This window comes from Bos mutus, chromosome 19 (assembly GCF_027580195.1).
Source record: "Bos mutus isolate GX-2022 chromosome 19, NWIPB_WYAK_1.1, whole genome shotgun sequence".
In the NCBI taxonomy this organism is placed as follows: domain Eukaryota; kingdom Metazoa; phylum Chordata; class Mammalia; order Artiodactyla; family Bovidae; genus Bos; species Bos mutus.
The window spans coordinates 22,919,316-22,942,250 of record NC_091635.1 but is presented as its reverse complement, the minus strand read 5'-3'; the positions used below and the strand labels follow the sequence as shown (position 1 = coordinate 22,942,250).

Sequence of the window (22,935 nt, the reverse complement as noted above, 5' to 3'; positions counted from 1 at the left end):
GTAAATGAGTTCTGAGGAGAGTAAGGGCCTTAAAGGGTTAGTTCTCTTAGAAGTGCTTCCATTTCCTAAAGAGGGCACAGCTGAGCATAAGTCTTGCTCAAATGTGGGGTTTTAAGTCTTCAGCCTCTTTTTTCCTTTTCTGGTCCCTCTTGAGTATGCTCCTTGTTCTGCCAGTAGGACTGTCCTAGAGGAGCTGTGGGCCAGGGCCATTGGAGAGAGGGCCTCGTAGTTTGGGCAGTCACTTAAGTAATTTAATCATTTCCTGGAGCCTCAGTTTCCTTATCTAAAAAATACCACCCAGCTCCCAGCACCCACCCAGCCACCAACTCCCAAGGCTGTGAGGTGACTAAATGGGACAGTGTATCATTGCTGAGCAGAGAGCATCACCAATGGGAGGATTCTCTCAGTTCCTGAGGGAACCATCCAGACTTGAGGGAGGTGTAAATGGGAGTGGGCTGACAGGGCTGGTGGAGCAGGGTCTATACGGGGCTTCTCCTCTAAAATCAGAGGAGGTTTTAGACACAGACCAGCTGAGACCCAGAGAAAGGAATTTCTTACCCCTCCCATTCCCCTTGTCTACCTGAGGTTACTTATTCATCTAACAGATTTATTAAGCACCTACTTCAGTTCAGTTGCTCAGTCGTGTCCGACTCTTTGCGACCCCATGAATCGCAGCACGCCAGGCCTTCCTGTCCATCACCAACTCCCAGAGTTCACTCAGACTCACGTCCATCGAGTCAGTGATGCCATCCAGCCATCTCATCCTCTGTTGTTCCCTTCTCCTCCTGCCCCCAATCCCTCCCAGCATCAGAGTCTTTTCCAATGAGTCAACTCTTTGCATGAGGTGGCCAAAGTACTGGAGTTTCAGCTTTAGCATCATTCCTTCCAAAGAACACCCAGGGCTGATCTCCTTTGGAATGGACTGGTTGGATCTCCTTGCAGTTCAAGGGACTCTCAAGAGTCTTCTCCAACACCACAGTTCAAAAGCATCAATTCTTCGGCGCTCAGCTTTCTTCACAGTCCAACTCTCACATCCATACATGACCACTGGAAAAACCATACCCTTGACTAGACGGACCTTTGTTGGCAAAGTAATGTCTCTGCTTTTCAATATGCTATCTAGGTTGGTCATAATTTCCTTCCAAGGAGTAAGTGTCTTTGAATTTCATGGGTGCAATCACCATCTGCAGTGATTTTGGAGCCCCCCAAAATAAAGTCTGACACTGTTTCCACTGTTTCCCCATCTATTTCCCATGAAGTGATGGGACCAGGTGCCATGATCTTCGTTTTCTGAATGTTGAGCTTTAAGCCACCTTTTTCACTCTCTTCTTTCACTTTCATCAAGAGGCTTTTTAGTTCCTCTTCACTTTCTGCCATACTTACTATGTGCCAAACTGATGAGCAAAATAGACATAGCCCCTGTCTTCAAGGAACATAGAGCCTAGAGGGGAATACGACCATTTCATTGCCATAAATAGAGACATAAACCCAGGCTGGGCCAAGTCCTCTGAGATTACAGACTCTGGCGTGACCCAGTATGGTGTCCTCAGCACTTTGGCACTTAGTAGGTACTGTAATACTAAATACTTGCTGAAAGAAGGCCACCCTGAGGAGGTAATGTCAGAGCTGAGGCTTGGAATTAAAGATGATTTCATAGCTTCCTTTGCCTTCTTTGTGGGTCCTGCCTCCCTCTTTACCTCCTGCACTCACACCAACAGTGAGCATCTCTGATAGGGATGTCAGAGTCGGCTGGTGTCCTGCAGAGGAGTCTGGATGCCTTAGGTGGCCCCAAGCTCAGGGATGCTTTGCTCTGATGGTGCATGTTATCTGCCCCCCTTTATGGGTATGTTCTAGAACAAAGTTCAACCCAGAGATGGGGGTTAGAGGATGGTGCTGGATAAAGGTGTGCGGTCTGCTGACTCTCAGGAAACCTGACCATTGGACAGGGCAAGCCTCTCTGGCTTCATTTTCTTTGTTAAGGGCGGGGGCGTGATTAGAGTGGGGCCTCTTTCCCTGATCTTGTCTGGGAAGGGCAAGCCAACTAGGCAAACTGCCGACTGCCCAGAGGGAAAAAGGTGTCAGACTCTGAGGGCCTACTGTAATAAACAGTCCCCTCTCCCAGAAGACCACTGAGAGTTCAAGACTGGCGCTGGCGCAAGCCGGAATGAGAGCAGGACTCCCGCCAGGAGAGAAAGGCACTTCTTCAGGGATCTGCTCATTAGCATGAAATGCAAAAAGCCCGGCCTCATTTGCACAACTAGGTGCCAGATTCGGCGAAAGGGCAACCTAGGAGGTAGCAACCGCTCTGCCCTCTCCACTGCATTCCCTGAAACCCGCCCTGGGGGGAGCTGAGACACCCACCCAACTCGGCAGGAGGCGTGGGTGACGCAGCCTTGGGAGAGCGAAAAACGCCAGGGAGTCGGGGTGATGGCGGGTGTAGGAAGGTCATCCAGTCCATTCCTCTGCCTCTCGGCGATGGCGCGTAAGCGGCCCTGAAGTCTCCAGAGAACTAACTGATATGCTTGGTTGCACAGAATCTACCTCCAGCAGAGGTGGGAAAGCGCTTCCCGACGTCTTAATCCTGGATGCCCTCTCCGCCCCCTTTCACCCCAGAACCCCGATCCAGGGTACACACCACCTTTAGGGGTAGCGCTGCGGGCGAGAGGGACCTGGGGCCGACAAAGTCGGAGGATTCGGGAGGGAGAGGCGTGGTGAGGGTCGGGGTCTGCGCCAGTGTGCGCGAGCGTGAGTAGCAGCAAACCCTCGAGGACCTGCTTGGGGTAAGGTGGAAATGTGCGAGAAGAGTAGCCCTGCCAACCTGCTTTCCTGCAGACAGGCATACTGGAACTCGGGAAGGAGAAACTGAGGCACTGAATGGGGGCTTCGTGAAACTGCAGGTTAAGAGTCGGCAAAGCCCAGTTCTATGCTTCCACCACCTCCCACACACTGGAGACCCCTGCAAGTCCCTTGGCAGGAACATCCCCTTTCTCTGCAGTTGCTCTTAGAGATCTGGGCTCTGAGTCCATTGTGACCTGTCTGGGGCCATGTGTTCAAGCACGAAGCCCTTTCCGGAAGCTTAGGAGTGTCAACATGAGATCAAGGTCAGCAGGTTAGTTAGGAGATTAGGGTCAAAGTAGCAAAAGTGGACCTGGGAGGAGGACCAACAAGCCCAAGAAGTTGGTAGAGACCACGCCCAGACCTTGCCTGCTCCAACCTTTCCTTGGCTCCGCCCATTTCCCTAAGACTAGCGTCCCCCAGCCTGAAGTGCTATCCGCCGGACTTCCCGCTCCGCTCGCCCCTCCTCAGTCCTGGTCCCAGGCTCAACTCCAGGATGAAAGATTAACCAAGGTTTTGCTCTAGGACCCTGGTCACACCCCTCACTCCGGGCCGTCTGCTTCCTTCTGCACCAGGCCCTCCCAGAGCTGAGCCCCGCCCTCCATTTGCGGTCCAATTCTGGGGTCTTGGACAAAGGATGCCCCAGGGCCCGCAACGATATCCCAGGACCCCACTCCAAATACTTTTGAGTCCCTGGGGCTCCCTCCAGAAGAGTCCCAGAGCCCTTAGCGGCCAATAGGAAAGTGGGTTCGGTCTGGGTAGCTGTCTAATTGGCTCCGGTCTTCTGGAGCTGACACCAGGGGCAAGAGGAGGGGAGAGAGGCGGTCCCGGGCTTTGGGGTGGGAACCGGATTCCAGCTGTGGCTCTCTCCCCGGCACCCCCGCCCTCACTGCCACGCCGACCAGCCAATGGACGTGCGGCTCGGGGCCGGCGGCGCGCGGTCATTGGCTGCGAGGCTGGCTGGGGAGAGGCGGGGCCGAGGCTTGAAGTTGGAGTGAGGGATCCAGCTGTGGTGTGCGCCCGGCTCCTCGCCGCCGCTTTCGCTTGCTCTCTCCGCGTCTCGGCCGGAGGAGGAGGCAGTGGCGCCGGCGACAGCTACGGCAGCAGCAGCCACCGCGGCGGCTGCGGCGGCGGCATCTCCGCCTCCACCCCCGCCTGGGACGGCCCCTCGTCACCTCCCCGCCCCTCCTGGACCGGGAGCCGGCCGCCGGGAGGAGGAAGGAGCCGCCCCCCATCCCCTCCAAACCCACCCCCAAAGAGATTCCTCCTCCCCTCCCCCGCCGCCGCTGGCGCGGAGCCGGGACGATGCTGACCCCTTAGATCCTGCTCCAGCTGCGCCGCAGGAAGAGGGGGCGCCTCTCCTTGGACCCCCCCACCTCCAGCCCTCTTCTCTCTCTCCCTCTTGGGGCCGCTTCGCCGAAGGTAGCGCCGAATCTGGCGACCGGAGCCTGGGCGCGAAGCGAAGAAGCCAGAACAAAGTGAGGGGGAGCCGGCCGGCTGGCCCGGGGGGCCCTAAAAGCACTGGGGAAGCGGGACTCGCGCCAGGCGGGGCTTCCCTTCGACCCGGCGCCCGGCGGGCAGCATGCCCCTGCGGGCAGGGGGATCTGGGCTGAACTGGCCCTCCCGGGGGCTCAGCCTGCGCCCTAGAGCCCCCCAGATGCGCCCCCGCCGGGGCCCCCCGCTTGCGTGAGGACACCTTTTCTGAGGGGCGCCGCTAGCCCCTCTCGAAACCTCCCGGGCCCCGGCTGGCCAGAGGATGGACGAGGAGGAGGATGGAGCGGGCGCCGAGGAGTCAGGACAGCCCCGGAGCTTCATGCGGCTCAACGACCTGTCGGGGGCCAGGGACCGGCCGGGGCCGGGGTCGGCGGAAAAGGACCCCGGCAGCGCGGACTCCGAGGCGGAGGGGCTGCCATACCCTGCACTGGCCCCGGTGGTTTTCTTCTACTTGAGCCAGGACAGCCGCCCGCGGAGCTGGTGTCTCCGCACGGTCTGTAACCCATATCCTCCGGGGCACGACGGCCGGGCTGGGGGGTCCGCAGGGGGGCGGGCCACCGCCTGAGGGAACCAAAAGCCAGGTGAGTCGGAGAAGTGAGCTTGAAAGATGGGCAGATGAGAGGGGGGCTGCTAGGGAGGGGAGGGGGTGTCAGAGTGGGAGCGGAGACGGGAGCAGGTTTGGCTGATACCCCAGGCGAGCCCCACCTCGGTACACACACCTCAGTCCTCCTTGAGGGGCTGGGATCCAGGCCAGGAAAAGAGAGGCGACGTGCCCCCATTGGTTGGCAGCTGGATGCTCTCCACATGTGGGCAAGGGAGGGTCGTCATCCTCCAGATGTGGGAAGCTTCGGGAGCCCGGGAGCTCTATTCCGCCCGCCGCCAGTTAGCGAGCTGGGTTTGGTTTCCGAGTTTGGGGGGTGGGGTGGGGAGGAAGCTGCGGGGACGGGGGAGGGGGTACCGCAATCTCCTGGGTTTCCCTCCTGCCCCAGCTCCAAAGTTTGCAGTGGATTCTAGGGTCTAATTCCTCCACCCCACCCCACCCCCTCCCCAACCTGGTCCTTGAGACTGACATTTTCACTGACCCTGAGGGAGATGCTGGGGGGCGGGGACCAGGTCCTAACCCCCCCCCAACCCCCACCCCGCGGGTTGGAGGCACAACAAGGAGATTCCGGCGGCGGCTGATGTCAGGGGCGCAGAATGAGAACAAGATGTGGTGGAGGAGAGCTATCTGCCCCCAGAGTCGAAGTAAAGACCCTTTCAGTAAGAACCCAGTGCTCCGATTGCCTCCCTTCTCCCCAGTTCTTTATTCAATGCGGGGTGCTTAAGGTTGGCTTGGGGAGTTTTGTGCTAGATTTTTTTCTTGTGGAGGGAAAGACTGTGGCAAGAGCTTGGCAAGTGGGGGATGGGCTTAAGCAGGTCCAAGTTACCCATCCCCTTTCTATAGGAGCGCTCCGGCCTGACTGCAGAGCAGGTATGGAGACCACAGCCTTCCGAGAAAGCAGTGGGGGGCACGGGGACAGTGAGGCTGTGAGCTGGTTCACTGAGGAAAGCTTAGGTCCACCACCTCATGTCTACTCCTTGGATGGCTTTGTGAAAGGCAAGCCCCACATTACAGGAAGATAGATTTAGCATTGCCCTCTCTCCTGTGCCCTGTCTGGAATTGTGTGGGAGACCCCAGCCCCCTTACCCCCATGGCTTCTCCCCCTTAGCCCCTAGTCTACTTGACTAATGCCCAGCTCCTAGCTCCTGGGTGAGTCCCATCACTGCCGAAAGGAATGGGGAATGGGATGGGCTGCCATCCCTGGTCTTGACAGCTTCTCCTGGCTCTTTCTTCCCAGCTCAGAGGCCCTTTTGGACCCAGGGTGAGAGATGTCAGTTCTCCCCTGTAACCAGTTGAGAGCCCAGCTGGGACTCTGCTTTGGGGAGGGGGAGAGCTTGGTGCCGCCCTCTCTCTGCAGCTCTGCTGCCTCTAGTGCGCAAAGCAGAGATGTGAGCTTGGGTCTCCCCGCAACCCCCATCCTGTGCACCCTGTGGGTCTTTAGGAAGCTCCCCTCATCATTCCCTCTCTCCATCCCCTGCCCCTTCCTTTCTCTCTGAGCTGCAGAAAAAGGGGGTTGCCTCAAAGGTCTGTGGACCTGCTGATCTGGCACATTTGGGCTCCCCACCCCCCACCCCAGAGTCCTTTCTCAGTGGTAGAGATGGGGAACAAATGTCTCTAAAAAAGAACAGTCTCAGGGCATCCCTCCTCTCCACTCCTAATCACCCACCCTCTCCATGAATGTGAAAAAGCACTAGACCCAACTCCTCCTTCTCAGGAGCCCCCGGGGTGTGTGGTGGTGGTGGTTATGTGCGTAGAGAGAAATCTTCTCTTCTTTTTCCCTCCAAAAAGCCGCAGACCTCTTGGCCAGCATCTCCCCCATCCACCCTATCTTAGGTGCTAGTGGATGGTCTGGGATCAGGTTTCTTCCTTGAGGAGGTCTGGAAAAGGGCAAGTGGAGAGGGCTGGAATGAGGTAAGAGAGGTGGAGGCCCAGTGCTCATCTTGGGGGGGTGGGGCGGGCAAGCTTACCTCTAGTGGTGGGAGTCTGGGGTGTGGGGCATCAGCTTTACTAGGTCTGGACAAGCCCCTAAGCCTGGATTGGCTGAGGATGGGTGGAGAACAATTTCTTGGCAAGGGAGCTGCTTCAGATGTGCCCTCACCATATTCATCACATCCTGTATCAAAAGAAACCTGTGTTTTCTTGTCAGAGGGGCTCTGGACTGACTCTTGGACCTCAATCTTTCTCTCAGTCCTTTTACTATTCTCGAGGCTTCCCTTGGCTGCACCTCTGGGCCTGGGGGACGGGACACCTCCCCTCAACGAACTGAAGCTCACTAGGTTCTTCTTGGCATTCTTCTCAGCCTCTTTAAGAGACCGGGTTTCCTAGAGAGGGGATCTAGACCCAGGTGGGACGTGGTGTATGTGTGAATGTGTGCGTGCATATGTGTGTGTGTGTGTGTGTGTGTGTGTGTTGGGAGGGATGGGTGACAGCAAAGGAAGGAGGAGCTTAGAAGTGCATATTTTGGTACTGGGGAGACCAGGGCTTCATGGACAGTCAGAAAGGCCCCCTCCTCCCAGGCTATAGGGAAGGGAGTGTGTTGGACTTTGCAGTATATGTTTCTTCAAGTGTGAGGGAGTGCGTTTCCCCTCCTGGGAAGGAGATCCTGAGCATTCCCTCTCGGCTGTTGTGTCACATCTGGAAGTTTGTGTAGGAGTTTCTCCAAGCTCAGAGCCCAGCACAGCTTTTTCTCATTTGGAAATCACAGGCTGGCATTTGGGATGCCGAGAGGGGGAGTGGGAAGGGGGCCAGAGGGGGAGAAGGGAGCCTGCCAGGAGTTGGGGGAGGAGAAGGGGGAGGCCTGAGCTGCAGGAGCCCTAATGGCTTCCAGAAGTGAGTGTGAGTGTGTGATCTGCGTGTGTCTGCGAGTGTGTGTGTCTGGAGGGGAGGGGGCACAGGGAGTCTCTGGAGCTCTCCTTGCCACCATCCCAGTGTCCCAAGCTCCCCTGCTTCCCTTCCCTAGGGAGAAGTCTCCATTTTGGTCTTCAGAGAAAATGGAAGGGAGGTGTTCTTCGTATCTCCTCACCAGCTCCCCCCTCTCGTTTTCAACCCCAAGGACCTCCAGAGAGGTTCTGGGGAGAAGGGCTGGGGCTAGAGGACTGAACTAGGCTGAGATGGCCAGAGCACCCCCTCGCACTCTTTCTGTCCCAGGCCCACCTTTCTTCCCGGCTCCGCACACACTCTGCTCTTCTGAACTGTTGGGGGACTCCCCATCACCCAGAGTGCCAGTTGGAGCCATTCCTGGGATTATCCCGACCACATAGCCCCCCTTCACCCTTGCCTCCTCCCGCCCGAGCTCTCACCCCGCCCTGCCTGCCTCAGCCAGGATGGCGACAGACACAACTGCTCACACACACACACACACACGCACGCCGACACACACACACACACAGAGTCACAGACATTTGAATCAGATTTCTGGCCTATTTTCCCTCCCAAAGATTCCAGCGGGCCGGCTCTCTTGTGTCCCCGTGTCTCACGTCTCTGTCTCTGGGTGGGGCTGGCTGCCTTTCTCAGGGCTGCAGTTTTCAGTTTAGCTGGAAACCTCCCTCCCCACACACCCACACTCTGGAACAGGCAATGGGCAGACCACTGTGAAACAGGCTTGTGGTGGTGGTGGGGGGTGGGATTGGCTGGGGGAATCCCCTTTTCAGCCTCCCAACAGGAACCCTGCTCCTGAGCCCCTAGGTCTCACCCCACCTGGGGAATGCTGAGTCTCATAGACACCAGCCTCTCCGGAGGCAAATGAGACAAGCACCCCACCTTCCCAACGAGTACTAGGAGGCCAGGATTCCTGGGTCCAGGCCAGTTTCCTCTTTAGCGCTCCTTAGTCTCAGATTTGCAGGCTCCTAGCAGGGAATGGGACAGCTGGGGGGCTGCTTCCCTTCTCAAGCATGCCTTGTCCCAAGCCCCCATACCCCTGGAGGTGGTCCAGCTCTACCTTCCTCTCCCTTATAGCTGCCTAACTAGGGAAAGGCTCTAGATAAAGCCCCACAGAGAAGACTCAGTTGTGCAGATAACAGGCTCTAGTTTTTTTCTTGTAGGGAGGAGGGGGGAGGGATGGAAGTGGGGTTCCTCACCCTGCCATTTCCTTTTTCTCTGCTTTTGATGGTGGGTTGTTGGGAGAAGAAAGATCCTCCCTTCTCCTACCCACCTCCCCCTTTGGGATCCACTCCAGCCCGGACAGTCACCATAGCAACAGTAGACATGTGACTGCACAGGTCTCTCACAGTCACTATGGCAACCAGTGTCCCCCATTCCCCTGGTTACTGTGGAGATTTGTCACATGGTTCCCCCCTCCCGAAGCTGATAACCTGTGGGTCTCCCCACTTCCCCTTCCCTGCATGAGGATAAGACAGAAGCCTGGGCAAGGGGAGTTCATATGTGAGAGGGTCCTTTTTGTTACCATGGCAACAAATCCACACCACCTGGTGACACATCCTCCTGTTGTTATGGCAACAGAGGAACATCACACAGTGACATACGGCTATATTCTCAAGGAAATAAACCCTACCCTGACAAGGGTGAAAAACCCCCCATCTCCATTAATTATTCCTCAGTTTAGATTGTCCCAAGTTTGCCTGTGCTCTGGGGTTTCCGCTTTCCGTTTATGTTTATCTATAGGGAAGGGGGAGAGGTGAGAGTGGCAGGATGTACCTAGAAGTAGGGTGAATTGTCTATGGGGGCTTTTAAGAAGGGGCTTCCATTGCTAAGAGCTGGAGGTGGGGGTATTTGCGGGCAGACTCTGGCTCTAAGAAGCCTCAGCATGAGCGTGTGTAAGGTGTGGATAGAAAGATGGATAGCTCCTTTACAGTGCCACTTCTCCCCACCCCACCCCCAGTTATCAGTAATTTATCGCTGTTGAAGCAATTAAGGTAGGAAAACATGAATGGGAGATACATCTGGCTTCTAGGCAGGGATATTGATTGATTGATCCATTCATTCATTCATTCATTCTTCCCATGTATTGATCATCTGCTACAGGGCAGGCACTACTCTAAGCTGTGTAGGGGCTTGGATGTATCAGAGTGCCCCTGCCTCAGCGAGGGAGATGAAACGAGGGCACAGATGATGTGATGGACTCACTGCCATTAGGGAGGTCCAAACAGGTGTCCCAGGAGCTCCTCTTTCCAGGAGAGCTACCCACCTCCCCTCCATGTGGAGACATCTGCTCATATGGGTCCCTTCCAGAACCTCTTCCCTACAGAAGAGAGGAGGGGGCTATCTTGGGGAAAGCGGGCCAGTTCTTGAAAGTAATTGTGTCCTTCCTTTTCCAGATGATGGTCCCAAGGGAGCTCCCTCCCTGTCCCCTTTATTCCAGGGTGACCCCTGGCTGACCCTCATTCTGGGGAGAGATCCACTGGGCTCTAGCTCTACTCAGGAAAACAGCTCCATGGAAACAGAGTGCTCCTTTGATTTCCCCATTCCATCTACTTACCCCAAAAGCCTGGAAATTTTTTTTAACTCTTATTCATGTGAGGATGTGAGGTTAGGGAAATTGTAGTGCTTTGGGAAGTTTGGGTACCTGTCAGTGGAAAGGGATGTGAGTCAGGGAAAATGGCCTGGGTGATAGGAGGGGGTAGGAGGGCTTTGAGGAGGTTGAATGTGGACTCCCAGAGAGGGAGACTGGTCTGAGGTTCAAGACAGAGATGGGGTATGGCTGGAACCAGCTTCAAGGAGAGTTCTTGGGTCCCTGGCCAAAGCCTTCTCATCTCTGAAAGTGGAGTTATGACGGGAAGATTCCATCTTCTCAGGGCCCTGACTGTTACACTGAGTCTGGCTTCTTGGGTCATGCTGTGGGCTGCCATGACCCCCTCTGCACCTTCCTCCTCGAGGCCTTCTCCTTCCTCTGGCCTCCCATTTCTGCTTGCTTCTAGCCTCTTTACTCTTTCCCACCCTTCTCGTGTTTTCCTTGAGAAAATGGGATGCTCAATCATTTATATGTGAGCTCGATCCCCAGAACTTTCTAAGGTCTGGAAGCCATTTTGTACATTCTCCTGCTGAGGGCTAGAAGTGAATCCCTTAATGAAATCCACTATGTGGAGAGACTCAGGGTTTAAAAAGACCTCTTTCCCCCTTGCTGAAAAACAGAGCTTTGCTGGAGACCCTAAGGAGTGGTGGTGGCATGGTCTGTATACACGGTACTGTCTGCTCTGCCCAGGCTTGTGTCCAGTACAGGGACTAGTATGTAGTGGGTCCTCATTACCTAAACGTGTGAATGTGTCTGGAGGTCATCTGAGGGCTTTGAGAGGCCAGGGGGCTGATGGGGAAGAGGCAGCCTGTGCCTGTGGTCCTGTGGCACTTGTCTGCCTCAGCCTGTCAGTTTGGTGCCAGTGTGGTCGTGACAGCCCCTTCCATGCAGCCTGAGCAGCTATGGAAGCTGCCATCCCAGATCAGAAACTTAGAAACCTCTGTCTCGTCTGGGTCTCTTCCATGACCTTCAGCACATGACTTTGCGTGGGCCTCAGTTTCCTTGAGTTCTGCAGAAGAAGGTGATCTATTCTAGCTCAGATACTTCCTGAGGCTGTTGTGAGCATCCAGTGTGGCCTGCTGTGAAAGTGCTTGGTAAACTGTAAGGCAGGCATAATCCGACTTTAGGTTTGTGTCACACATTCACATACATTATCTCATTTGCTTCTCACATCTTCCCTGTGAGGTAGGGAGAATAGGATTCGGATTCAGCAGCAAACTCTTAGTGCCTGGCATTTCCAACAAGCACGATTGATTTTATCCCCTAAATGGCTTGTGCAAATAGTCAGGATATTTGTGGCTTTTCCTACTTTACAGAAGAGGAAGCTGAGTCCAGAGAGGTGAGATGACCAAGGTGGGTCTGGGCCTGGGGGGCCAGTATGATATGTAGGCCAGCATCCTCCCAGCACACCTGGCTACATCTCAGATGGGGTTGAGAGGTCAAGCAGCAGGAGGTGCTTGGACAAGATGGTGATCGGGTTTCACCTGGCCAGCCGTTTCCTTGACCACTCGATACCTGGTTTGAGCGCATCAGTATGTTGGTCATCCTTCTCAACTGTGTGACCCTGGGCATGTTCCGGCCATGTGAAGACATCGCCTGTGACTCCCAGCGCTGCCGGATTCTGCAGGTGAGCACGTGCGTGGTGAGCGAGAGGGCAGTTCCTGATTCTGCAAGAGGCCCTGAGCCCAGAGGTGGGGGTGGGGATGGGGTGGGGGGGATTTGCCCACCCTTTTCTCAGTTTCAGCAGCCTTTTGTCCCCATATCAGGCCTTTGATGACTTCATCTTTGCCTTCTTCGCTGTGGAGATGGTGGTGAAGATGGTGGCCTTGGGCATCTTTGGAAAAAAATGTTACCTGGGAGACACTTGGAACCGGCTTGACTTTTTCATCGTCATTGCAGGGTGAGGGCCTGGAGTGGAAGAGTGGTGGGTCAGATAAGTCCCTTCCCCAGGTCCAGGGCTCTAGGCCTGGCTCCCAGCCCCTGCCCACTTACAGCACTGCTTTCTCCCTGGCTGTCCACTGAGGGTCCAGGGCTGCCCTGCCTATCGTGCTCAAACCCATGCTTCTCTGAATTCCAGGGCCCCTCCATCCACACTCTTTTCTGTTCAGTCTCTGATAAGGAGTTCGTCCTTGGATTGAGGGTGGCCTTGCCCCTAGGGAGAGAGCTGGCTTTTCAGGGTCCCTTGGTGGAAGGGGAGGATTCCTCATTGACCTCTTTTGACCCTCATGGTGGCCTCAGACTCAAAGGGCTTCCCTTTGGCCCCCTCCCTGCAGGATGCTGGAGTATTCGCTGGACCTGCAGAATGTCAGCTTCTCAGCTGTCAGGACAGTCCGTGTGCTTCGACCCCTCAGGGCCATTAACCGGGTGCCCAGTGAGTGACCCCTCAGCCCTCGGCCCCTGAACAGGGAACCCGAAGAGGAAATATGGAAGTCTCAGATCCCACCCCTACCTCCTGGCCACTCACAGGCCTCATCAGGGTCTGGCACAATGAGGCAGACCCCTTCAGAGAAGGGCTCAGTGGAAATCTGGGTCACTGGAGCCAAAGGGAGCCCCCATACTGGCTGTGGCACTGTGAGATTTACCTGGAAAGGCTCTTCCCCCTCATTTCAGCCTGATCTTAGGTCCTAGTCTCAGGAGGTCTCAGATGACCTGTTCCCTTCAGCTACACTACCCTCCCTCCAGTGGAAGGGGGGTGGGTGGGAGCAGGGTAGAGAGCTGGCAGGCCAGGAGAAATGGGTGCAAAATGGGACGGCCTTTTCTAGCCAGAGCCACGTCTCATGCAGTCTGGTTCTCGGTGGAACCGCAGTGGCCACACTGAGCATGGCTTCTCCCAAGACAAGGCCGCTCCATGCCTCATCCTCCCGCCTATGTCCCTTTCCACCCCCTTCCAAGCCGCTGCAGCAACTGACTGCCGGGACCATTATCTAAATTAAACCGCATTGGTTTCTGAGCCAGCCAGGCTTTGGCAGCTCCAGCTCCCCCCACATCCCGCCCCCCACCCTTGCTCAGGCCCCCATCGCAACTCCCCAGCCTACACAAACTGCAGATGGTCTCTGCTGCTGTCCCAGTGGGGTGGGTGGGGGCATGTTTCTGGGGCCCTGTGTCTGTTGTAGCAGTAGCCCTCTTTGCTGCTTGTGCACACGTACCTCTGTGTGGATGTGGATGTGTGTCAGGGTGGGCAGAGGTGCTTAGTGTGTCTTCCAGGCATTGAGGTATGTTGGTGTTAACGCGATCTCCAGACAGAGGCATGCCTTCTCTTCTCTCCCACCCCAGGTGATGGCTGGCAGATTTATAGGCCTCTAACTACCAGTGTAATTCCCTTAATGCAAACCCTGAGGAATTGATCTCAGTTGGAGCACAGAGAAGCTGAAGGGAGCTGGGGTTGGGGGAAGGGAGAGTGACTGAGTGAGAAAACTGGGCTGGCTGGGTGGGAGGGGTGGGGCGGGTGGGCTGCTGTAGTCATCAGGAGGATTAATTAGCAGCTGCTTAGAAGGGGGGGTCAGGGGGTAGCACTTTAGGGCGCATGAGTGGCACTTTAGGGGTCAAAACTAGTCACTAGAGGTCTGTGTGTTTGACAAGGGCTCGGTGGCCTAGGGGCTAGTTTGCTGTGTGTGCTCAGCCGCTCAGTCATGTCCGATTCCTTGCAACCCCATGGACTGCAGCCTGCCCTGCTCGTCTGTCCGTGGGGATTCTCCAGGCCAGAATACTGGAGTGGATTGCCATACGCTCCTCCAGGGGATCTTCCCAACCCAGGGATCGAACCCAGGTCTCCCACATTGCAGGTGGATTCTTTACCAGCTGAGTCACCAGGGAAGCCCATTAGCTAGTTTTGACATCCTGAATCTGGAGTAGGGAAGGTGGGCAGTGTCTAACAGCATCTTAGGGGGCAGGTTTGTGGAGGCTTTCCCTGTGAAAGAGGTTGTTAACAAATGGCCACCTGAGAAAATAGCCTCAGGCCTCTCAGGTCCTGATGTGAGAAACTGGACCAGGCAGAGACTAGACTCAGAAAGGGGGCTCAGAACCATGGTGAAGTGCAGGTCACCTTGGTCCCTGCTGAGGGCTTCTTTCTCAAAGGGAAATTCCTCCCCGCTAACATCCCTGCTGGAGTTCTCTGCCTTGGTTTCCCCAGTGACTGTGGGGTCAGGTGATTATGACTGATGGGAATGTGTGTTGTGTGTGTGTGTGTGTGTGTGTGTGTGTGTGTGTGTGCTGCGAAGTGGGATGCGGAAGCAGAGAACCTGGTTTTTAAGTCCTGGCACCTGTATTTGGCAGCTCTATGATATTGGACGAGTCATGCCAGTCCTCTGAGCCTTGACCCTCATCTGCAAATTGGGGGTGATGGTATCGGCTCTGTGATGATGTTAGGAGAGTTAGGTAGGATGTGGTGCTGGAGACTGTTTGTGGCCACTCTGCCCTTCCTTGGTGGTACTGTGCTCTGACTGGTGTGGATGGGCCGAGGGAGAGTGGGTAGGGGTTAGGGGCTGTGAGGGCTGCCTACAGAGTTAGCAGTGTCTGTTGGTCTCCCTCCAGCTTGAGCCGGGCTGCCTCAGCCTCGGAGGCCCCGGTGGGCCCTCTCTGGGAGTGCTGCCAGGCCTGTGGCAGCCAGCCTAGCCCGGCCAGCCTGGCACCCCCAGCGTGGCTTCTGCCCCCACAGGCATGCGCATCCTCGTCACGCTGCTGCTGGACACGCTGCCCATGCTGGGCAACGTCCTGCTGCTCTGCTTCTTCGTCTTCTTCATCTTCGGCATCGTTGGTGTCCAGCTGTGGGCAGGACTGCTTCGTAACCGATGCTTCCTGCCTGAGAATTTCAGCCTGTGAGTGGCACATGGGCAGGAGGTGACCTGGGAGTGACTATGGGGCTGGGACCTCCCTCAGTCCCTGTTGCTGGTGACATACCTGTTCTGTTATTAATGATGTGTCTGGCCATCAAACTTGGCTACACACTGAAGTCACCTGGGGAGTTGAGACAACTGCTAAGGCCTGGGTTCCCCAGCTCCCCATTCTGATATCATTTGTATGGGGTTCAACCCGGGTGTGGGGATTTTTAAAAGCTCCTCAGTGAGGCTAAAGTGCAGCCGCATTGGGAACCACTGCCCTAGAATGGAGCCTTCCCGTTTCCCGACGCTGGAGTCTCACCTCGATCCGTGTGCTCCCGGCGCCCCTCACGCGCACCCACTGACCCCTGCCTCTGCCTGGCACCTGCCCTGTGTGCCTCAGTGCATCCACCCAGCTCTCCCTTCCTGGGCCCTGTCCCCTGAAAACCCTGGTCTCAGCCTCATTCCTGTCTGCTCCTCAGCCCCCTGAGCGTGGACTTGGAGCGCTACTACCAGACTGAGAACGAGGATGAGAACCCATTCATCTGCTCCCAGCCTCGTGAAAACGGCATGCGCTCCTGCAGGAGTGTGCCCACGCTGCGCGGGGACGGGGGTGGCGGCCCACCCTGCGGCCTGGACTACGAGGCCTACAACAGCTCCAGCAACACCACCTGTGTGAACTGGAACCAGTACTACACCAACTGCTCCGCGGGGGAGCACAACCCCTTTAAGGGTGCCATCAACTTCGACAACATTGGCTACGCCTGGATCGCCATCTTCCAGGTGGGGTAGCCTGGGCACTGGGAGAGTTCCCAGAGCCCAAGTGCTAGGACACAGTCCCAGCTTGGAGTAGTCATCCTCAGGCTTGAGTTGGGATCAGGGCCTCTAGAGGAGACTGCAGGAAACTCTAGGGGGCCCAGAAATAACCTGCCCCTTTGCAACCTCCCCAGGTCATCACGCTGGAGGGCTGGGTCGACATCATGTACTTTGTGATGGATGCTCACTCCTTCTACAACTTCATCTACTTCATCCTTCTCATCATTGTGAGTGATTCCTCAAGCTCTTGTGGGGGTGGAGGATACTGGGGAAATGGATAGGGGGAGTCCAGAGAGGGGACTTGCTTGGTCTGAAGTTCCAGCTATCAGTGTAAGTCTCATAGAGATGCAGGCAGAGGGCACCTGTTATGAGAAGTTAGGAGGAAATCCAAAGTCAAGGCCTGTCACTCATCACCACTTAAAATCGTGAGCAAGTCATTCCCCATGAGGCCCCCAGCCCTACCCTGGGCATTTGTTTCTTCATCAGTAAAATGGGTGGTTCTCAACCCAGGGTGATGCCACCTCTCATAGGGGGCACTTGGAAATGCAAAGGGTGGTTCTGCTTTTTATGAGGACTAGGGGAGCACTTTTGGCATTTTGCTGGCAGGCAGGGGGTAAGTAATAGACACCTTGAAATGGCAGTCCTGCAAACAAGGAATTGTTCCACTCCAAATTCCCATCATTTGGTGATGAGAAACACTGTGTGATCTGTTATTCCAGCTCAGAAGTTCCAAGACTTTATGAGGACAGAAGACAGAGGCAAAAGTAGCAATATTTATTTAGTAGTTTTAATCACTACCATGATTAATCATTTAATTGCTACCACTTATAGCTAATATTTATTGCGCACTTACTATGTGCCAGTCTCTGCTTGGAGTGCTTTTTTATGTGCTGGTATGTTTAATCCTAACTAAGATCCTGGTATTATCTCCATTTTACAGATGAGGAAACTGATGTTTCCTCATTCGTCTGGCCCAATCATGCGCTTTGACTGTGCTCTGGCTTAGTCTCTCTGGGCTGAGTGCTGCCGCTGAAGCGTGCTGCAACATCTGCTGCCCGCTTCGCCCTCAGATTCCCTGTGAGGCAGCAGGTGCAGGGACTGTGGGCCTCATCTTCTAAACAAGAACTTTGAGCTCCAGAGGGCAGGCTTGCCGGAGCTGAGCATCCAGCCCCAGGCTATTGCCTCCAAATCCAACCCTTTTCCCACTTCACCAAGAGGCCAGTGACATAGCCAGACAGAAAGACAGATAAGAGAAAGATGGGAGAAAGAGATGAAGCTCTACTCAGGACTTAGGCTCCAGAGAGAGGTGGAGACAGAATAAAGACCTGTTGGTGAGTGAGAGGGGACCCTGAGAAAGAATAGCTCCCTCGCCTGCAATCGTCCCTGATGGGGAAAAGTAGCCAGGCTTGGGGCCTGTTCCCTTCTCCCCACCGTCACCCGGGTGGCAAGATTAGCACCTCTGGGAGGTGGTCTGTGATCTTTTCCCCCATTCGGCTCTCTCTGAGGCTGGGGAGTGGGAGGGAAGCAGACAGAGAGGTAAGGGACCTTGTTTCCACCCTCCCACACACCCCATGAAAAATCTTTCCAAACAGCTCTCCGGAATCACACTAGTGAAGCTAATTATCATAATTACTAGGACACAATCTAGAAAAAAAAATTTGCCTTTCACCATAAATATTCATTACTTTCATTCTGGATCATTGTCCAAGCAATTGCCATCCCAGAGGCCCGGGGTGGGGGTAGGGGGTGGGGACTGAGGTATGGAAGTGGAGACGTGACAGTGTGGTCAAGGCAGAGTGGCGGCCTGGCTAGTCTGCAGGGCTCAGAGTCAGCCTGTCACCCAGCTCGGGGAGAGGAGAGACATGGTTTGGAAAAGGGATCCAGGCAAGGCCAATGGTCATGAGGATACTGAGGCCCCAGGGTTAAAGGTCTTACTCAAGGTCACACAGTAGGACTTGGGACTAGAAGCAAGAGTTTTGTAAATGGTGTTTTTGCCAGAATCTCAAAAGCTCAATCCAATGTGACAACCCATGTCCCCCAGATAGCATTCATTTCCATAGCCTTCTCTACTCCTAACGGAAAATGAGAAGGGGGGTGCTCACGATCTCGGACAATGGGATTGTTTAGGGGCGGGGAATTTGGGAGATATCCTTGCCGATAACCTAATGATCAATAGCAATTCCTTGGAATTCCACAGAGGTTGGTTCAGCTCTTAGCCTTGCTGTGCTGAATGATCATGGGGAAGTTCCTCAACATCTCTGAACCTGTTTCCTCACTTGTCAGATGGAGATAATTAAAATGTCACCTTTAAAAAAAAATAAAGTGTCACCTCTTCAGACTGTCATGAGAATGAAATAGGATGATGCTTGGACAATTACTGAGCCTAGTATCTGGCACACAGGAAGTGCTCAGTGCTTGGCAGCATGCACTGTGATTCCCTTTCCTTCAGGCTGTCTCCTCTTTTTGTCCCCACCCCAATAGGTGGGCTCTTTCTTTATGATCAACCTGTGCCTGGTGGTGATTGCCACGCAGTTCTCAGAGACCAAGCAGCGGGAGAGCCAGCTGATGCGGGAGCAGCGCGTGAGATTCCTTTCCAACGCCAGCACCCTGGCCAGCTTCTCCGAGCCCGGCAGCTGCTACGAGGAGCTGCTCAAGTACCTCGTGTATATCCTCCGGAAAGCAGCCCGAAGGCTGGCCCAGGTCTCCCGGGCGGCAGGCGTGCGGGTTGGCCTGCTGAGCAGCCCAGCGCCCCGTGGGGGCCAGGAGCCCCAGCCCAGTGGCGGCTGCCCTCGCCCCCACCGCCGTCCATCCGTCCACCATCTGGTGCACCATCACCACCACCACCACTACCACTTGGGCAATGGGACTCTGCGGGCCCCCCGGCCCAGCCCGCAGATCCAGGACAGAGATGCCAGTGGGTCCCGCCGGCTCGTGCTGCCACCACCCTCAACTCCTGCCCTTTCCAGGGGCCCTCCAGGGGGTGCAGAGGCTGTGCACAGCTTCTACCATGCTGATTGCCACTTGGAGCCAGTCCGCTGCCAGGCACCCCCTCCCAGGTCGCCATCGGAGGCATCGGGCAGGACCGTGGACAGTGGGAAGGTGTACCCCACCGTGCACACCAGCCCTCCACCTGAGATGCTCAAAGAGAAGGCACTAATGGAGGTGGCGCCCGCCTCTGGACCCACGACCCTCACCAGCCTCAACATCCCGCCCAGGCCCTACAGCTCTATGCACAAGCTGCTGGAGACCCAGAGCACAGGTGAGAACTCTGGGTGGAGGCATGTTGGTGGCCCTCACCCGGGGACCAGATGACGTCCTATCCCAGGGAGGACTGAGGGGATCTGGAGTCAGAAGGACACGGCCTGGATTCCCATTCTGCCTCTCTCGGCCTTGGGACCGTCAACCAGTCACATCACTTCTTTGAGCCCTAATTTTCTCACCTATTAAAATGGGAGTCATAATTCCTACATTGTAATGATAACAGTAGTCATCTGTAGCAAGCACCTATGCTCTGCTCTATGCCGTTTGCGATTGTTGACGATTGCTATGTGCCTTTCGCATGCTTCACAGGCAAAACAGCGTTGGGTCCTCTTATCAGTTTAAGTGATAAACTTTCCTTGTCTTACTGATGAGGAGGAGGAGCTTGGAGAGGATGTGTGACTTGCCCCAGGCGCTGTCACTGGTGAGGGGTGGAGTCAGGGCCCTCTGACTCTGAGGTCCATGCGCTAGAGTCCCTGTTACAGGTTCAGAGGGGGAAATGGTGTATGAGCACGGTGAGCCCCATGCCCCACGCTAAGGGGACTCATGTAAATACAAATGTCACTCTGTCCCCGTAGGGAGACCTGGGGCTTGGTGCAGCAAGTCCTCAGAGGCCTCTAGACTGGTGGATAGAATACCCAGTGTTGTGGGGAAGGGAAGTGCTTGTGCCTTGGGGCGTCCCCCAGTCAGGCAGGGGTGACGAGCCCTCCTCTATAGATTCACTGCAGCCGAAGCCCAGGGCCTGTGCTTCAGGAAGAATGTGGCACGTGGGAGAAGTGGAATATTTGTGGGCTGTTATGTGGGAATGTGGGCTGGACAGGAAGGTGCCATCACAGAACACATGGGAAGGGTTCTTCTGCCAGCTCCTCTATTACCCTGCCAAGGGGCGCCGCCAGCCACACACACGTATGGTTCTGTTTCCCTCCGTGTAAGAGGCGAGGCCGGGACCATCACAGCTGTGAGTGGTGCTTACTGATGTCCTCCTGCATGCAGGCGGAAGGGCTGGGCCCCAGGCCAGGCGTCTTCACATCCGTGCTTTACCTGGGTGGTCTCTGAGGTTCCTCGCAGCTCTCAGACTGTGATCAAAGCTGGATTTAAGCGGACATCCGTGTCTTGGGATAGATCACTGTGTACGCACACGTGTGCTGTCTGGTGTGTGCGTGTGTGCATAAAGGTGACCGCTGTGTGTCTGTGCCATCTACATGCACACGTCTGCTGTTCATGTATGCATGTGTCCACACGTCTGCTGTGTGTAGGTACGTGTGTGCACACACAGGGTGGTGCTCCTGTTTAGTGTGTACGCACGCCCATGTGTGCACATGCCTGGCATACATGTACTGTGTGATGTATATAGATCTGTGTACACCTGTGTTTGGCTCTATATGTACATATGACTTGTAAATGGTATGTGTATGTACACAGTACGTGTGTGTGTACAAGTATGTATCTAGTGCACAAGTGCAAGTGTCTGGCGTGAGAACATACATGAATATCTAAGGCTGTCCAAACCTGAGGACAACCAGCAGTGACTGTCAGTGGGATGCTATTGGCATTTGGGGGCGTTCTATTGCTCAGGATCACCCACATTGCAAGTCATTCAGTACCCTTGCCCACCAAGTGCCTAGTACCACCATTGAAAGAACTCCCAACTCCCCCACTCATTTTATATACATGCTGAGGGAAGGTCACCCCAAGTAGGAAAGCCTGGAGCCTCTAACCTCTACCTTCCTGTCCCAGGCGCCTGCCAAAGCTCTTGCAAGATCTCCAGCCCTTGCTTGAGGGCAGCCAGCGGAGCCTGTGGCCCAGACAGCTGTCCCTACTGTGCCCGGACCGGGGCAGGGGAGGTGGGGCTCACTGGCCACGAGATGCCTGACTCAGACAGTGAGGCGGTTTATGAGTTCACACAAGATGCTCAGCATGGCGACCTCCGGGATCCCCACAGTCGGCGTCGACGGAGCCTGGGGCTGGATGTGGAGCCCAACTCTGTGCTGGCCTTCTGGAGGCTGATCTGTGACACCTTCCGGAAGATTGTGGACAGCAAGTACTTTGGTCGGGGAATCATGATTGCTATTCTGGTCAACACGCTCAGCATGGGCATCGAATACCACGAGCAGGTAGGGGCACGGGCAAGGCATGGTTCTCGGGCTGGGGATCCTCTATCTTCCTCTCCTCCCACCCCGAGTTCAGTTTCCTCTCCGTGCTGTCAGCCTGCATGGCCAGGAGGACAAAAGGGAGCTGCACCGATGCGTGGGAACTCTTTGGAGGATGAAAGCCGGTGAATGTCATGCAGTCTCAGAGTGTGGAGGTTGCCCAGGGGCAGGGTCTGAGCTGGGTGTGTTTTATCGAAAGGGTTCTGAGAAGAGGTGGGCATTAAAGGATATAAATGAGTGCTGAGCATCAGATGTGGGCAAGACCTTTTTGGAGGGACAAGTCATAGATAGGGGGTGGGTGGGGCCCTCTGGCATTCACCTGACTCAGTAATTAGGGGTGTGATTGACTGGTGGCAGGAGGGGGCTGTGCAGGTAGAGGTGAGGAGTGGACGCCTGGAGCCGGCACCTGGGGAGGGTAGAGAGGGTGGCCATCTGCTTCAGGCCTCTGTTCTGGGAGCCGTGCTGCGAGCGGGGAGGGCGCCGCTGGGTAGAGGAGAGCTCCCAGCATGATGAGGGGACTTGAAACTTTTGCGTTTGAGGAATCGTTCTAAGAACCAGGATGTTTAGTCAGGAGAAAAGGAGGCTCAGCAGGGACAGGCGAGCTGTCTTCAGATATTTGAAGGGCTGTCATGTGGAAGAGGGAGCAGGCTTATTTTGTGGGGTCAATAGCTGCAAGCAATGTGATTTGGGCTGAGACATTGAAGAGGTTGTTTTCTCTCTCAGAGCTGTGCAGAAACAGAAGGGGTGGCCTGGGGAACTCCACTGACCCCCGACTCCCACACTGGAGATGGGAGCAGGTATCATAGGGCCTCACAACTGGCTGTGGCTGCACCCCCCACAGGATCTCTCAGAAGTCAGCCCTTCCCCCGGATGGCCTTCGAGGTCACCCCCTTGGTGGATTCTTGAGGAAGGAGGGAGGCCAGCAGGCAGGCGCTGTGGTTCCCAGGTCCTCTGTGCTCTTCTCCTCTCTCTGTTCTCACTGTCCTGGGGGAGAGTCAGGGCTGCCAGAGCCCACTGTAGACGGGAGCCAGGCACTGCCCCAACCCCTCAACTCGTGGGCAGAAGCATGTGGGAGCCAGAGGTGTGGAGTGGGCGCACACGTGTGTGCATGCGTGCATGGTGTGGCGGGGCGGGGTAGCCAGGGGGAGGCGTGCCCACCGAGGAGTGCAGGGAATGCACTCAGTCTCAGTTGAGGTGGGGTATCCTAGATCCAAACCCGGGCTGGAACAAACGTGTGATGTTCACTTTTCAGGGGGTTCTGAATCCCCTTACCATCCACCCCACTCAGCTCCTATCCCAATTGCCCTGTCCAGCCAAGTGCACCCCAGCCCTTTCCCCATCACTATCATATCATATTGACACCCCTTCCTTTTGTGTCAGTGACCCCCACCCAACTGGCTATACCCTGTTCCTTTCTTGGCGTGGGGAAAGCAGAGAGTGTGGACAACTTGGGTCCCACCTTGGGTAAGGTGGGGGGAAGTGGAGGTAGGGCAGGACGCT

The 22,935-nt window shown here is 55.6% G+C and overlaps 1 protein-coding gene across 8 annotated transcripts in view; it reads left to right on the top strand.

The window, feature by feature from the left end:
• Positions 1-3,787: 3,787 nt before the first annotated feature.
• The window catches only part of CACNA1G (calcium voltage-gated channel subunit alpha1 G), a 62,393-nt gene continuing 43,245 nt past the window's right edge, over positions 3,788-22,935 (top strand). For 5 of the 8 annotated variants that reach the window (XM_070389688.1, XM_070389686.1, XM_070389683.1 and 2 more), the window contains exons 1-9: positions 3,797-4,833; positions 11,913-12,024; positions 12,164-12,297; positions 12,671-12,768; positions 15,052-15,211; positions 15,694-15,994; positions 16,162-16,254; positions 18,509-19,286; positions 21,023-21,399. In XM_070389688.1, the coding sequence (XP_070245789.1) occupies positions 4,592-4,833; positions 11,913-12,024; positions 12,164-12,297; positions 12,671-12,768; positions 15,052-15,211; positions 15,694-15,994; positions 16,162-16,254; positions 18,509-19,286; positions 21,023-21,399 (2,295 nt within the window). In that variant the 5' untranslated portion in view covers positions 3,797-4,591. Of the gene's footprint in view, positions 4,834-11,912; positions 12,025-12,163; positions 12,298-12,670; positions 12,769-15,051; positions 15,212-15,693; positions 15,995-16,161; positions 16,255-18,508; positions 19,287-21,022; positions 21,400-22,935 lie in introns of all 8 variants that reach the window. The other 3 variants (XM_070389690.1, XM_070389682.1, XM_070389687.1) reach the window with 3 other exon arrangements.